Source organism: Verticillium nonalfalfae (genome assembly GCF_003724135.2).
Source record: "Verticillium nonalfalfae strain VnAa140/NRRL 66861 chromosome Unknown scaffold_150, whole genome shotgun sequence".
Taxonomy (NCBI): Eukaryota; Fungi; Ascomycota; class Sordariomycetes; order Glomerellales; family Plectosphaerellaceae; genus Verticillium; species Verticillium nonalfalfae.
In genome coordinates, this window is record NW_021167375.1 from 18818 (window position 1) to 33405 (window position 14588).

A 14588-nucleotide genomic window follows, 5' to 3' on the forward strand; every position below is an offset into this window, starting at 1 on the left:
CCCAAACAACACAAGTCCCCGGTCAATGATTCCCGACCTGATGGGCGGAATACCTAGATGCCAAACGCATCCTTGGCCCGCTGCCAGTAGGCCACCCTGTCGTCGGTGACCTCCGTACCGACGCACTCGGACAGATACTTGTTAAGTCCCTCACGGCTGCCGGACTGCAGCGCTGTCCGGACGCTGGCGTCGCATTGGGTCGTCAGGAACCAGGCGGCCGAGGCCCACGAATACTTGTCCGGCAGCACGAGCTCGAGGACCTTGTTCTTCTGGTCGTCGGTCAGGCTGTCGGCACCGGCGCCGGCGGCGATGCTCTCGGCCTCGGCACGCAGCTCGGGCACGTCGAGAGCGTAGGCGAGGTTAAAGTTGATCATCTGCAGGTTGCGGGTGCCCTGGCCGGGGCGGCCGGGCGCGGGGAAGTGGTTGCGGTTGTACTTGAGATCGCCCGTCTCAAAGGCGATGAGGGAGAGGAGGGCCGCGATCTCGGCCGGAGCGTAGACCTTGTGGTCGCTGAAGGCCTTGATGAGGTAGGGGGCTGCCTGGGCGGCGGTGCGACACTCGGTGGCGAAGTCAGCCGCGGAATCGCACGATGACGACTTGGGCGCCGTCGCGAGGATGATGGACTCGGCGGAGGGGGCCGCCGTCTTGGTGGGGCCGCGTGGTGCGAGGGGTGCCGCGAGGGCGGTAGCGACGAGCAGAGTCGCGGGTAGCATAGTAGAGAGATGCATTTTTTGACGAGCGTTAATGTTGAAGATGATGTCAGATGTCGGGTCAGACGTCGGGTTTTAACGTCTTTCGGGTTTGTGTCACTCGAGAGTAACCGGCAGCGTCTCGCTGAATAGTGCTGAGCGGACGTATGTTGTTGATACACGAAACGAAGATAGTAACCGTTGGAGAACCAGCCTAACAACAGCGGAGAACCAGCACAGCCTGTGAGCACAGAGCACAACGGGAGTGAAGAAGAAAGAGAGTGAGCGACTGAGCGAACGAGAGACAGGCAGGCGGACGAAAAGAAGAGCGGCTTAGCAAGAAAAACGAGAGGCAGTGTACAAGGTCAGGTCAACACAACTATCGTCAGAATGGCCAAGGCGGAGTCTTATACGATGCAGACAGCCTCTTACTGCTGGCTGCTGACGGCCGGCTGCTGGCTACTAGCTCAGCAAGGTCCTGCCAGTCCTAACGCTCACCAACCCCCTGAACAAGGAGGGTCTAGCGATGTCCCGCGCCAGTGCAGTGCAAGCGCAGCCATGGTGGCTGCTTGGTGCGGAGGGGAGTCTCGACTAGCAGCATTCCTCCCTCGCGGTCAACCATGTACCAGCCAGTTACGATCAGGAGTCGTGCGCCGCTGGCGGATGGCCGGCACAGGATGCTGGCGAGAAGAAAGTGGGAAAGGGGGGCGAGCAGCGGAGCAAATGGCTGTCGAGTCTTGTCTTTCAGCAGTGGTGGTTTGACGAGAAAAAAAGACCATGGCGGGTTGAAACATGACAGGCGCCGAGACCTCTCGAAACAAAGCCGGCTCTGGAACCTGATTGGATGGTGCGTCAGAACACGAGCTCAGGGATCGGCTGTGACGGCTTCTGGGCCTTTGAGAACTGTGTCTCTGGGCCTTTGAGAGCTGTGCCCCTACGTCTCTGTGCTGAGGTGCCCGGTGGTTGGGATGGTGTCGGCTGGACAAGTCGGCGGGAGATAGGCTCAGCGTACCGGGCTGTGGTCAGCATTGTCAGTCCAGGGATGTTGTTCGTTACAGGATGATGGAAAAGGTGCACAGCATCAACAGCATCCAAAGCAAGGCGCAGGCGATCGAGAATCGACACTTGAGAGTCCTCATCACCTGACCCCCAGCCCCACCTACTTCATTGACCCCCACCAATTGAACCCCCATGCCACTCATGGACGAGGCTCCCAACGCGCCTTGTCAATCAATCGCCAATCGCAACGCATCCCACATGCAACACCACCGTCTGTTGCAATCGACGCACCACTTGCCCCGATCATCAACGCGCAACATGGCCGAAAACGTGGCACCCACGACAGGCATCGCCGGCGCCACGCCGAGCCTGCAAATGTACAAGCAGGAACAGGTCAAGCTCAAGGCGATGCTCGAGCAGCGCAACCAGGTCGCCCGCCGCCTCGCCGCCATAGAATCCGACATTGAGACCAAGGAGGCCGCCTACCTCGACTCGACGCCCCACGGCAATATCATCGCCGGCTTCGACAACTACATCAAGGGCACCAGCGGCGCCGGCGCCCAGCGCCGCAAGCAGGGCAACACGGAGCAGCACCGCGTCTTCTCGCGCTCCAGCATCTCCTATCGCCCCGGCAGTGCACGTTCACCCCGACCCTTTCGTCCAACCTTTCACGGAGAACAGGGGCAGATGGCTAACACGTAGTGTAGGAGGTCACGACGCCTGGATCTGTCGGTTCGACCCCCGCATCCCACGCACCGACGCCCATGTCTACCTCCTTCAAGGACAAGGATGGTGCGACGCCGACGTCGACGACGGCTGGCAAGGGCAAGAAGAATAAGAAGCAGAACGAGGAGGACAGCGAGGCCGAATCCCACGCGCCGAATAAGAAGCGCATCAACTTTGGCGCCGCGCGCAAGTGAAGTTGTTGATCTGGGAGGATGGCGTTTCAAGGTCGATGATCGAGATGATTCCAAAAAAAAAAAGAAACGGGCAGGCAGCAGGGGTTTGGGACTTGGGAGCGGCGTTTGGGCGTATGATTTTCGATACCCGGGTCAAATCTACAGGCAGTGTCTTGCTGGATGAACACCAAGTTCCGTTCGTTGTCGTTGCGGGAGCTTGCCTGCTAACCGACATGTTTGGTGAGGTCCTGGTGACTTAATCATGTTGCGTCGGCAGAAGTTGTCGGTGGTCAGTTTCATGAATAGTATCGTTGCAATTTTTGGTGTACCACAATCTTCTTGGGAAGGACTAGGGGGTTGATGGAGTTTGTTCAGGTCCAAAGCCAGAGTCTCATCAGGACAGGCCTGGTATATGGTGTACGGCCTTCTCAGCCCGATAGTCACCTACTGAGTCGACGACTTGATAGAAGGTTCAACATCATTTCTTGGGCATACTGTCATTGAAGAGACCCAATTGTTCGACATAGATTTCATGCGAGAGCTCCCCACGTCATTCTCTGACCTCGGGGCGCATCAGCCAAGGTATGATATCAAGAGGCTGGCGAGCTTGCTGTTGGTCCATCACGTGCTAAGAATCAATGCCAGCCTCCTATCTCCTCAGTGTCGAGAGGTCGCGTCTGTGTTGTCTGCCACTCAACTTGTCCTCGCCGCAGTTCAAGTTTGAGTCAAGTGAATTACGCAATTCAATGCTCCAGTGTTGTGATTGTCTGAGCAGCGTATGCATTCAATCCACGTAAAAGTGCCTAACATGCTCTCTACATAACACAAGACCACTGAACAACAAAGCTTCTCGGGACACCCAGCTTCCGAAGCAACCCTCGAAAAGTACTCACTGCAGCTTGACGAGCCATTGACAGTCATGATCAACCGTGATCGGCATCAGGAGCTGATTGACTCCCGGGTGCTCTGGCGCAACAATATAGCTAGGCAAATACCCACCGACGATCGATCAGTATAAATGCCTCGGTACATGACGTCAAAGCTGGTCTTCTTGGCCTCTTCTTAGACGAAGGAAATGGACTGGGTTGAATCACTGGCCATGTCACGATGCCGTACTCCCGGACGCGACTCCACTGTTGGGGCGTCGGGCAGGGGGCACCTTTTGCCATCAGACCCTTAGAACAGGCCCCCATCTGGCTTTGGTAGGGTCTGCACCTGGTATACGGAGCAGCAGGTTCAGCCGGAGAGCAAAAAAACACAACGAGCTGCCCGACACGAATCGACTGCATGTGCTGCGCATAGCAGTCACACAACCATGTGCTGTGTAGGAGCCATGCACTCAACTAGTCGAATTCTGGGTTTGGTCATTGCTTGTCTTCCGGGGCCTAGCAGTGCCTGGATTCTCAAGCCTCCTTCTATTTTTATGGGAATTGCTGGGGAAGTGGGGGTGACGGCCCAGCTTGCAAGCAAAGTCCAATACGGCGTCGCCGTCACTACACACACCTCATGACGGTGTTCTGGCAGGGTAAAGGAAATACGATCTGCACAGCAAGGTTCCATCGAGTTTCAGTATCGCCCCTGGGCTAGCTCCTAATCCGGTGTTGCCGCCCTTCGCGAATGACTATGACCAGCTCCCAGTTGAAAGACCGAGCAGCAAATTCTGACTTCAAGCTGACGTATGGCCCCCTGAACTAGTACTGCCGTGCCTGTTCCAGACAAGGACAGGACCACGAGGCGGTACTTCGAACTCCAGGGCAGATTCAAATGTTTGCGCACATCGAAAGCGTTGTTTCTTCCCTGGGTTGCTGGGCTTCGAGACAAAGTGCTTTCCATCAAGGAAGGCCTCCATGACGGGTTTGCCGAAGAAGGCTTGACTCACGACAGCACTCAGCAAGACACGGGTATGTTTACGGGCGTGTACCCTACCTACTGTACATGACGCACCCCAGGCTGGCCGGTACTTAGGTCTCAGCGCCTGTGAATAGCATAGCCAGGCAAAGTGGTTCAATACGAGATTGCCCCAGCGTAGCACTAGCCCCTCGTTAGCCGACACGAGAAAGCCAAAAATGGAAATCGAACAGACCAGGGAGACAGAACGAGCTCACGAGTCAAGCTCTTTGCGTGGGGACGGCAGCGAGTTTATTCCGTATAAGAACGTTCTTGAAGTTTGCTCTGAAGGACCGTATCCTTTTTGCTCCATCATTCAACAACGCTTTCACAAGTCAACTCAGCAACCTCTCACATTCGTTCTCAACAGACCATCTACACACTCCCCTCTCCCGTCATGTTCGCCAAGAACCTCGTTGTCGCGCTGGCGCTTGCCAGCTTCACGTCGGCCATTCCCCTCGACGCTCGGGATGACGACTGCCAGGCAACCTACAGCACCTGCATCTCCGACGGCACCCCCGAGGTTGTGTGCTCGTGCGCCCTGACGGCCTGTGTGGGTGAAGACAACGCCCGCAACCGCGAGTACTGCGCCAGCGCCATCGCGTCCCTTGATCCGACGCCGACCTCCATCCCCGGCGGCTGCAACCCGGCTCACCCTGGATCCTGCCCTGAGACCATGTCCACCGGTATTCCGGGTGGCTGCAACCCTGCTCATCCCGGCTCATGCCCCGAGCCCACGTCCACCGGCATCCCTGGTGGCTGCAACCCCGCTCACCCTGGATCTTGCCCAGAAACGACGACCGGTATTCCGGGTGGCTGCAACCCGGCGCACCCGGGCTCCTGCCCCGAGCCCACGTCGACCGGGATCCCGGGCGGCTGCAACCCCGCCCACCCCGGATCTTGCCCGGAGACAACAACCGGTATTCCAGGCGGTTGCAACCCTGCTCACCCTGGGTCTTGCCCCGAGCCCTCGTCGACTGGCATTCCCGGCGGTTGCAACCCTGCCCACCCGGGCTCCTGCCCTGAGCCTACCTCGACAGGAATCCCCGGGGGCTGCAACCCTGCTCATCCCGGCTCGTGCCCTGAGACCACCACATCTACTGGCATCCCCGGGGGCTGCAACCCGGCGCACCCCGGTTCCTGCCCTACGCAAACAACCGTCACCCGGCAGCCGGCGGCCAACACCACCGTGCCGGTGCCTCCCATCGGTACCAACGGCGCCGGGCGCAACGCGGTGGGCCTTGTGGCCGTTGCCGGCCTTTTCGCTGTCGTTCTCTAGACGCGTCGTACATAGAATATAGTATAGAATAATGGTTAATGTACATTCATGAGCGCTCTCTTGTTTTCGAACCACGTGTGTACACGGAGGGGCATGTGTTGAGTCGATACAGAGCGGCTTGACCAACGTGTATATCGGTGCATCTGGTCAAAGAACAAATATCACAATCAAGTTGTGGCTGGAGGTCTTGCCGGATAAGTGGCAATTCTAGTACCTTGCTACCCCATGCCGGAGCTTGGTGTCGCGCTGTATCTAAGTGCCTACGCGGAACATGCTCTGCGAAGATGACATTCGTTGACAGCGTGGTCACTCGCCAATTGTGCAAGGTCTCGCGTGCACATCGTATTCCACCTCGACTTTGGAGTCGACAGCCTGAAAAGCCATTGGCCAGCACAACGGACTGCAAGATACAGATAAGGTGTCTGGTGCAGTTGGCAAGCACGACATGCCATGCCATGCCGATGGCAAGCACGACTGCCATGCCGATGTGAGCCAAGCCGGGATCGGCGCTAGCTGCATGCTGCAGACGTACTGCGGCAGCAGCCACCACCAAGCTTCAGCGCCCCCGCCTCCTTCCCGCTGGAAGCTCCCAGCAAGCGACATGCGGGGTAGCTCCTGATCAGGCCACAGAGGTGTGCATCCCTGACCCCGCAAGCAACAGATGACTGGCCACGAGCCCAGATCTGTCATACACGGGAGTCGGTGAGGTGAGCCTCACACCTAACCCCCACTTCATATACAAGCTGAGGAGCGCCCTCTCCGTCACGTCACCTTCTGTTTTCATCCTGTCACGGTTGCGACGGCATCCTACGTTACGCTCAATCAGTCGATCACCAACCGAGTGGGCTGCACTGCATTGCATTGCCTGAAAACGAGGGGCTCAGTCCATTATCATTATCTGTAAGTGACCTCCCATTCGAGGGGTTTCGGAGCTTCGCAATCAAAGCAAACGGAAACCGCTCACCTTGATTCACAACGGCCAGGCTGACAAGATGCTAGTGCCACCGTGGCTCTGCCTTCAGCTTCTCGCGCTCTCCTCCATGATGACTATACAGGCCAGCAAATTCACCCCCGAGGTGCTTCTCTCGGCGCCGAGGCGGTCTTCCGCCGTGCCCAACCCGTCAGGCAACAAAGCCTTGTACACCGTGAGCACATGGCCCAGAGCTCCGACCTGCGAACCAATGCTCACTGTGTGCTCAGGTGTCGTCCTACTCTTTCCAAACCCACAGCAAGACGAGCCAGATTCGCGTCATTGATGTCCACAGCGGCCACTCGACGCTGTTGTACGAGGATGGCTCGTACAGCGAGCCGACGTGGATCAGCGACAAGGACATTCTCTTCTTCAAGAGCGGCGACAAGGGGTCCACAAGCTTGATGCTCGGACACTCCGGCCTCCCACAAGTGTAAGGAAAGGAGATGTTTGTGAGTCAAAGGCCTTTCGCTAACCTCGCATCCAGAGTCCAAGAGATTCGCAACTTTGACGGCAGCCTATCCAACCTTAAAGCCTACCGCCTGTCAGATGAAGAGGTCGCCATCGTCTGTTCCGCCCCGACGACTCTGTCCGGCGCCATGTACCACCCCTCGTCTGAGAGCAAGGCTCTGTCCTCCGCCAAGACATACTCCACCTTGTACGCCCGTCACTGGGATGCGTGGCAGACGGAGAACAGGAACTCTCTGTGGTACGGCCTGCTCAAGAAGAAGGGCAGCTCCTATGAGCTTCAGGGGCCCGGCTTGGTCAATGCTCTTGATGGCACCAAGCTCGAATGTCCCGTCCCGCCCTTCGGGGGTACGGCTGACTTTGACATTGGCCGGTCTGGTCTTATCTTCGTGTCGCGCGACCCCGACGTATCACCTGCCATCTACACCAAGACGAATCTCTACTTCATACCGCTCAAGACGTTCACCGAGGCGAAGCCTGCTCCGCCTCGGGAGGTTAAGACGGGCAACCTCCAGGGCTACGCGGCTGCGCCCGTCTTCTCTCACGACGGCAAGCAAGTGGCCTTCACCAAGATGAAGAGCAAGCAGTACGAGTCCGACAAGCCGCGTCTGCTTCTGATCCCGGATATCACCGAACTCACCGGTGTACAGGAGTTCTACGTGACGAAGGATGAGGTTGGCGGCTGGGATGCACGCCCTGAGTGGATCACCTGGAGCAAAGACGATAAGGAGCTTTATGTCGCGGCCGAAAAGCACGGGCGCGTCAGGTTGTGGAAGCTGCCGTCTTCCCCAGAAAAGGCCGTAGAAGAGCCCGAGTCTATCTTTGAGAAGGGATCCATCATCGAGGCCAGACTCCTTCCCGGTAGTGGTAAGCTCCTCGTCAGCTCCAACTCACAAATCGAGAGCTCTCTCTTCTCCGTGCTGGACCCGTCGAGCAAGAAGCTGGACTACGTGTCCTCGAGCTCCAAGCACGGCAAGACATTCGGCCTGTCGGAGAAGCAGCTGGAGAACTTCTGGTTCAAGGGCGCCGAGGGCTACGATGTGCAGGCGCTCGTTGTCAAGCCGTCCGATTTCGACGAGAAGAAGAAGTATCCTCTGGCGTTCCTCATCCACGGCGGACCGCAGGGGGCGTGGAACGACAATTGGAGCACGCGTTGGAATCCGGCCATATTCGCCGAGCAGGGCTACATTGCCGTCATGCCCAACCCCGTGGGCAGCACGGGCTACGGGCAGAACCACACTGACGCGATCCAGAGCCAGTGGGGTGGTCTCCCTTATGTAGATCTGGTCAAGTGTTTTGAGCACATTGAGAAAAACCTCGACTATGTCGATATTGACCGGGCCGTGGCACTGGGTGCTTCTTACGGCGGCTACATGATTAGTGAGTGCACTCCCTCGTGCGGACCAGCGACAACGTTTGCTAATGCGCGTCCAGACTGGATCCAGGGCAACGAGCTTGGACGTAAGTTCAAGGCGCTCGTGTGTCACGACGGTGTCTTTTCGACGCTCAACCAGTGGTCGACGGAGGAGCTCTTCTTCCCGTTGCACGACTTTGGGGGCCCGATTTGGGAGAACCGGGCGACATATGAGAAGTGGGACCCGGCGACAAAACTTGCCAACTGGTCGACGCCACAGCTGGTCATCCACAACGAGCTCGATTATCGGCTGCCCATCTCGGAGGGCCTCGCCATGTTCAACGTGCTGCAGGCGCGGGGGGTGCCAAGCCGGTTCCTCATGTTCCCCGACGAGAACCATGTAAGTGCATTGTCTGGCTAGGCCATGTGGTAGGATGTCGCTGACTCTGGGTAGTGGGTTCTCAAACCGGAGAACTCGTTGGTGTGGCACAAGGAGGTTCTTGGTTGGATCAACAAGTATTCTGGTGTAAGCAAGTAAAGCAGGCATGTTGAGTGCCTCCGCACTTGACCTGGGACCACGGGGGCCAGGACTAAGGGACCTAGGACTAAGGGACCTACGACCTGGGCACTGAAGGTTCCTCGAGACAGGCCACGGACAAGGGGGCTACTGTGGGTACAACAAGAAGGCAAGAAGGTCTAGCACGGAGTACATGTTGGATTTCGCGCCGTCAATTTGTTCATTTACTTGTACGAGTTCATTTGAGATTCAGACTTGCCACTTGAACCAAGGGAACAGTGAATCAATTCAAGGGGAAATATCTACTCCATGTCGACTGCATGTCATGGGGTGCAGTCGACATGGCATGGGGATGGCGAGCACATGGGTACAGTGTAAATATGTGCGAATAGTACGCGAGCACGGTGACCTCCAACATCCGCCAGGCCGTGCCTCGCTGAAGCTCGCAAAGCTGGTCTTCCTCTGTTGCACCTCTCCCACCAACGAGACCGGCAATAGGCGCGTGGGAAGACTTGCGCCAGCTCAATTTTGGTTCCAGAGCTCCAATCGCGCTACACGACTACAGAAACACCATGCTCTGCGCCGCAGCGCGCCCTCTCAGCTGGTGACAGACCATTCAGCCAATTCTCGACCAAGGAAGTCTCCCCTTCTCTCTCGAATCTCGAATCTCGAACCTCGAACTCGAACCTCGACAACGAAGCTATCTAGACCTTCCCACCGACGCCATCACACCCACGGTTTGAAACTCGCGACCGCACCCCGAATCATTGATCGAATCCCCAACGCCGCGAGCCACACGAAGAGCAGCACATCGCCACAAGACCGCCGGCCACCATGGCCCCCCCGACACCCCTCTACCACGCCCTCCTCCGTCCCTGCATCCTCCAGATCCTCCGCGCGACGGGCTACCACGCGACCCGCCCTGCCGTCCTCGACACCCTCACCGAGCTCGCCGCCCGTTACCTCCTCACGCTCTGCCGCCACACGGCCGCCCGCGCCCTCGACAACAACCCCCACCACGACCCCGCCGACGAGCACCCCCTGCGCGTCGCCGACGTCCGCATGGCCCTCGAGGACGTCGGCGCCCTAGGCGTCGTCGAGCGCTTCGTCGAGCCCGACGAGGGCGGCCGCCCCGCCACCGCGCCGTCCGGCGCCGCACCCGAGGACAAGACCTCATCCTCCACCACCACCACCACCACCTCGTCCTCGTCTTCCTCTGCTGCCGCCTACCGCGCCTGCCGCGGCGACGACGACACGCGCGGCGTCGACGAGTTCGCCGCCTGGTTCGCCGGTGCGCGGTGCCGCGCCATTCGGGACATGGTCGTCGACGGCATCGGCGAGGGCGTCGTCGGCACGGGCAATGCTGCGCAGGACGGGGACGTGCCTGCGGGGGATTACCTCCACGGTAAGCTCCTTCCTTTCTCTCCACCCCTGTCCCTTTATCTTTCTACGCTTGGTTTTTTTTTTTTTTTTTTTTTTTTTTGCTTCTTCTTTTTCCCGTGTGCTCCCTCCCCACGGCGCCGGGCTTCGCAGTCATGCTAACCGCCGCCCCCTTCGCGCCCAGCACTCATGTCTCGCCACAGCAAGTCCGCCGAGGACAGCAAGTTCCACGACACGATCCTCGGCCGCGGAAACGAGCACGCGAGCGACGTGCTCGTCGAGGGGGGCGACCTGTCGAGCATCGCCGGCTGGATGGACATGATGCGCGGGCCCTCGCCCCCCGGCTCGCCGACGCCGTCGGGAGGGTCCAGGCCGCCGAGCTCCGGGCTGAGTTCTGTCGGCGACCGGCTCGGTGACGAGGGCGACGGCATGGATCTCTCCTAGTGGACGTGACTCAACTAGCACCGTCCTCGTCCCAAATGAGGCATTGGTTGTGTTGGGGGCATGCGGCTTTCACAGTTCATCGATTAGGGGGAGGGAGAAGCATAGCGTAGGCGTTTCGGACTTGGGAAAATCAAAAAAGAGGTTGGCAGGCGCGCGCGTCACCGTGCGGCGCGGGCATTGCAACAACCCGCGGACACACAGGCACATGGTGAGTGTAGAGGGAGCCTGGCATTACTTGAGCATCATTTAATTCAAGAGCATCAACGAGGCGCCATCTGACTACTATGGTTGGAGAGTAACAAAGGTGTTTCAATCTGTGGTCCTAAATAGCCTCGTTGCGGGGACACCCGGCACCTATCGTCTCGCCTCGGCCGCGCGGTCCAGGTTGAACGCGGCGCTGATGAGCGCCAGATGGCTGAACGCCTGCGGCGTGTTGCCCAGCTGCTCGCCCGAGCGGGCAATCTCCTCGGAGAACATGCTGAGGTGGTTCGAGAAGCTCAGGGCATTCTCAAACATGTTGACGGCCCGCGGCAGGTAGCGCGGCTCGTAGACGCTGGCGCGCGTCATGGCCTCGACGAGCCAAAAAGTGCACATGCTGAAGGCCCCCTCGCGGCCGCCCACGCCGTCCTCGGAGAGCTCCGTGTCGTAGCGGTAGACGAGGCCGGCGCTCGTGAGGCCGCCCTTCTCGGGGGGCATGAGGATGCGATCCATCGTGCTGAGGAAGCGCGGGTCGTTGGGGGCGATGAAGAAGACGAGCGGCGCGATGAGGATGGATGAGTCGATCATCTTGTTGTTCTCGTAGCTCTGCACGAAACTCCTCATCTCCTTATTGTAGCCTGTAGGTGCGAATCAGTTTCCTGCATGTCTCGAGTCGTCAGTTCTGTCAAGAACGCACCCTTGTCCATGATCTCCTCCATCAGATTGTCCCGTGCCGCGAGCCACTTGGCGCGGCTCGGGCAGGGTAGGTTGCGCTTCTCGGCGAGACGAATGCCGCGATCAAAGGCTACCCAGAGCATGACTTTGGAGTATACAAAATTCTGCTTCTGGTTTCGAACCTCCCAGATCGACATGTCGGGCACTGAACAAGCATTAGCAAGACGCTTCTGCGTAAGCACAGCATCGCTACGTACGGTTGACGAGCGTAAGCACGAAATCTTGAGTAGGCTGGTTAGCTCCAATCCATAGACTAGCAGCTAGGCCACATACCAAGCATATCTCTGACGGCGCACCACTGATCCCAACTGATCGACTTTCCGTACTTATTGTACAGATAGATGGCATCCATCAGCTCGCCGTAGATATCAAACTGCTGGTGATCGGCGGCACCGTTGCCAATGCGCACGGGTTTGCTACCGCGGTAGCCATCGAGATGACCGAGCTCGCTCTCGGGAATGTCCGTCTCACCCCGGATGGTGAACATGATGGGTAAAGCCCCCTCAGGGCCACGGGATTTCAGAAAGCGTTCGCTGATGAAACCCATGTAAGCATCGGCTTCCTCTGAATACCCTAGGCGCAGTAGAATATAGATGGTGAAACTCGAGTCGCGAACCCACGAGAATCGGTAGTCCCAGTTCCTGCCCGATCTGTCAGTTCCGAAGACCTGTGGTGTCAAACAGGTGAGCAACGGGCATACCTGACACCGCCAATGTCCTCGGGGACAGAGAAAGTCGGAGCTGCAATGATGGCGCCCGTCGGCTCATAGGTAAGCATCTTCAGAATCATCAAGCTCCGCTGCACCACTTCGCGCCAGCGCCCCTTGTACTTGCTTCGCGAGATCCACTGGTACCAGAACGACTGGGTGTCGTGCTGCTGCTTGTCGAGCACATCCGTCGTGACATTGTCCGTTACATGGTTCGGCATGTCCTTTCGGAGCACAAAGGAGACGGCTTGGCCCTCGTGGACCTTGATGCGGGCTACGACACCCTCGCCGGGCATGCCGTCTCGCTTCACAGTGTGAAAGCATATCCCGGGGGCAGCGCCTGCTTCGACATCACCACGATCGACAATGACGTCGAGTTGCAATTTTGTGTCCTTGCTGTGGAAAGTAGCCGTCCTGCTCTCGGCTCCTGGGTTGTAGGACGTCTGGAGGAGGGTCGTCGTATGCCCCTCCTGGGCGTAGTTGAAGGCCGGAAATATTTCAACATCTGAATAGGTGCTGCATTAGCAGCCGGGAGTCACCGCCTGAGGGACGTCATACTGACCCAGCTCGAGTTCCCCTCGGATACACTCAACACGGCGGACCAGCCACTTCTTGAGCTCCTCCTGAATCTGGTACGTCTCACGGTAGGCGCTGTGGCGGACATCCTTGTATATGGCCGTGGCAGTTTTGGGACGCGGAAAGAAGTCGATGAGATCAACTACACCCTCATCATGGATGTACCTCGTCTGAAGAATGTTCGAAGACGGTAGATACTGCTGCCTTGGCACAGATGAGTTTCTGAGCCTGTCTCGAATGTGCATGAACGGACTCACTTGGTGGTGCATTGCATCGCAGCCGGGGGGCTGATGCTGAAGTGACCTCCCTTGTCCTTATCCAAGAGACGACAGAATACGGAAGGCGAGTCAAAGTCAGGCCTACCCTTCTAGTCAATTCTGGGCCATGATCTGTAGTAGCAGCGCCGCGGCGGCACCCACCAGCACATGAAGTCCACGGAACCATTCATGCCGACGAGGGCGCAGGTGTGCATGTTCCCGATCATGCCATAGTCCTCAATGGGCAGGTAACCCGTGTTGGAGCTATTCTGGGCATGTTTGGTGGAGCATTGATGAGCCATGATGATGGCAAGATAGATGCTGGCTGGTATTGATGATCTGTAGGTAGGGGCCGGATGGGGCGGAGATGGGGGCAATTGTGAAGCAACTACCGTGAGCGCGAGGGGGTGGAATGACGATAAGAGGTGTGATGGACCAAAGTCTTGTTCAGCTCAGGCTCAAGCCAGCTGCGGAACTCCACGATGGCTTTCTGAGGACTGTCTGAAGGCTTGTCCCCGCGGTGGGCATGACTGATCTAGATCCAGTCCCAGCTTGGCTGGCACCTGTGACTTGCGGTTCACGCCGGATCTGGCAATGACACCTCCCCAGCTACCTTACCTCAGGTCCCTGCCTTTCGTACCCTTCCCCACCTAAGGAGGTTCTTGTGTTACCTACCGACCTACATGGTACGTAACCTTTCGAACCTAAAGCTCCGTTAGTGCTGGGACAGGTACCTCAGGTAGGTACGTAGGTATGAAATGTCCACGAGTGTCGGGCAATCTACGTCAAACTTAGTCAGCAGCGACAGTCTCCTCTCACGGCATCATGACCTCTTCACCGGCAGAGAGACGCCAGGAATGTCTCGAATCATCTCCTCAACTGATCGACCTCGTCCTTGGCTCCCATGTTTCAATCTATGCGGGCGCACAAAGTTTTGTGTATGTTCATTTAAATGGCCTTGATTGGCATAATGTCTGAGATGACCAATCTGCGTCGGCTTTCATGTTTGCTTTTATCCCCAATCCTACAACACGTACTGACTGGCCTTGGCCTTGGCCTGCAGAGCGGTGGTTGACCTTTAAGAGCAGCTAATTTCGAAGCAGAACTGGGTTGCCTGTTCTAGCGAGGCAATGTCTGCTGGTGCCGCATGGGTGTCCCGCAAGTAGGCATCTCAACCGCGAAGAAAGCGGGAGGGGCAACTTGGAAATTACCATGATGGTCGATTCATAG

General features: G+C 57.8%; 6 protein-coding genes across 6 annotated transcripts; 4 read left to right on the forward strand and 2 right to left on the reverse strand.

The window, feature by feature from the left end:
• Positions 1–53: 53 nt before the first annotated feature.
• Positions 54–728, reverse strand: D7B24_002221 (uncharacterized protein; the record flags this gene model as incomplete). Its single annotated transcript, XM_028636434.1, has 1 exon — positions 54–728. One exon carries the CDS (start codon positions 726–728, stop codon positions 54–56), a length of 675 nt encoding a protein of 224 aa, XP_028491378.1.
• Positions 729–1946: 1218 nt separating this feature from the next.
• Positions 1947–2390, forward strand: D7B24_002222 (uncharacterized protein; the record flags this gene model as incomplete). The annotated part of the gene is made up of 1 exon (XM_028636435.1): positions 1947–2390. The coding sequence occupies one exon, from the start codon at positions 1947–1949 to the stop codon at positions 2388–2390; it is 444 nt and encodes a 147-aa protein (XP_028491379.1).
• Positions 2391–2452: 62 nt separating this feature from the next.
• D7B24_002223 (uncharacterized protein) lies at positions 2453–5753 on the forward strand (the record flags this gene model as incomplete). Its single annotated transcript, XM_028636436.1, has 4 exons — positions 2453–2604; positions 4283–4353; positions 4472–4488; positions 4845–5753. The coding sequence occupies 4 exons, from the start codon at positions 2453–2455 to the stop codon at positions 5751–5753; spliced, it is 1149 nt and encodes a 382-aa protein (XP_028491380.1).
• A 992-nt stretch (positions 5754–6745) lies between these two features.
• On the forward strand, positions 6746–9083 carry D7B24_002224 (uncharacterized protein; the record flags this gene model as incomplete). The annotated part of the gene is made up of 5 exons (XM_028636437.1): positions 6746–6898; positions 6954–7156; positions 7211–8571; positions 8626–8945; positions 9000–9083. 5 exons carry the CDS (start codon positions 6746–6748, stop codon positions 9081–9083), a joined length of 2121 nt encoding a protein of 706 aa, XP_028491381.1.
• Positions 9084–9896: 813 nt separating this feature from the next.
• D7B24_002225 (uncharacterized protein) lies at positions 9897–10886 on the forward strand (the record flags this gene model as incomplete). Its single annotated transcript, XM_028636438.1, has 2 exons — positions 9897–10467; positions 10627–10886. 2 exons carry the CDS (start codon positions 9897–9899, stop codon positions 10884–10886), a joined length of 831 nt encoding a protein of 276 aa, XP_028491382.1.
• Positions 10887–11240: 354 nt separating this feature from the next.
• Positions 11241–13660, reverse strand: D7B24_002226 (uncharacterized protein; the record flags this gene model as incomplete). Its single annotated transcript, XM_028636439.1, has 8 exons — positions 11241–11722; positions 11782–11964; positions 12017–12040; positions 12093–12460; positions 12520–13030; positions 13088–13305; positions 13359–13460; positions 13521–13660. The coding sequence occupies 8 exons, from the start codon at positions 13658–13660 to the stop codon at positions 11241–11243; spliced, it is 2028 nt and encodes a 675-aa protein (XP_028491383.1).
• Positions 13661–14588: the final 928 nt, after the last annotated feature.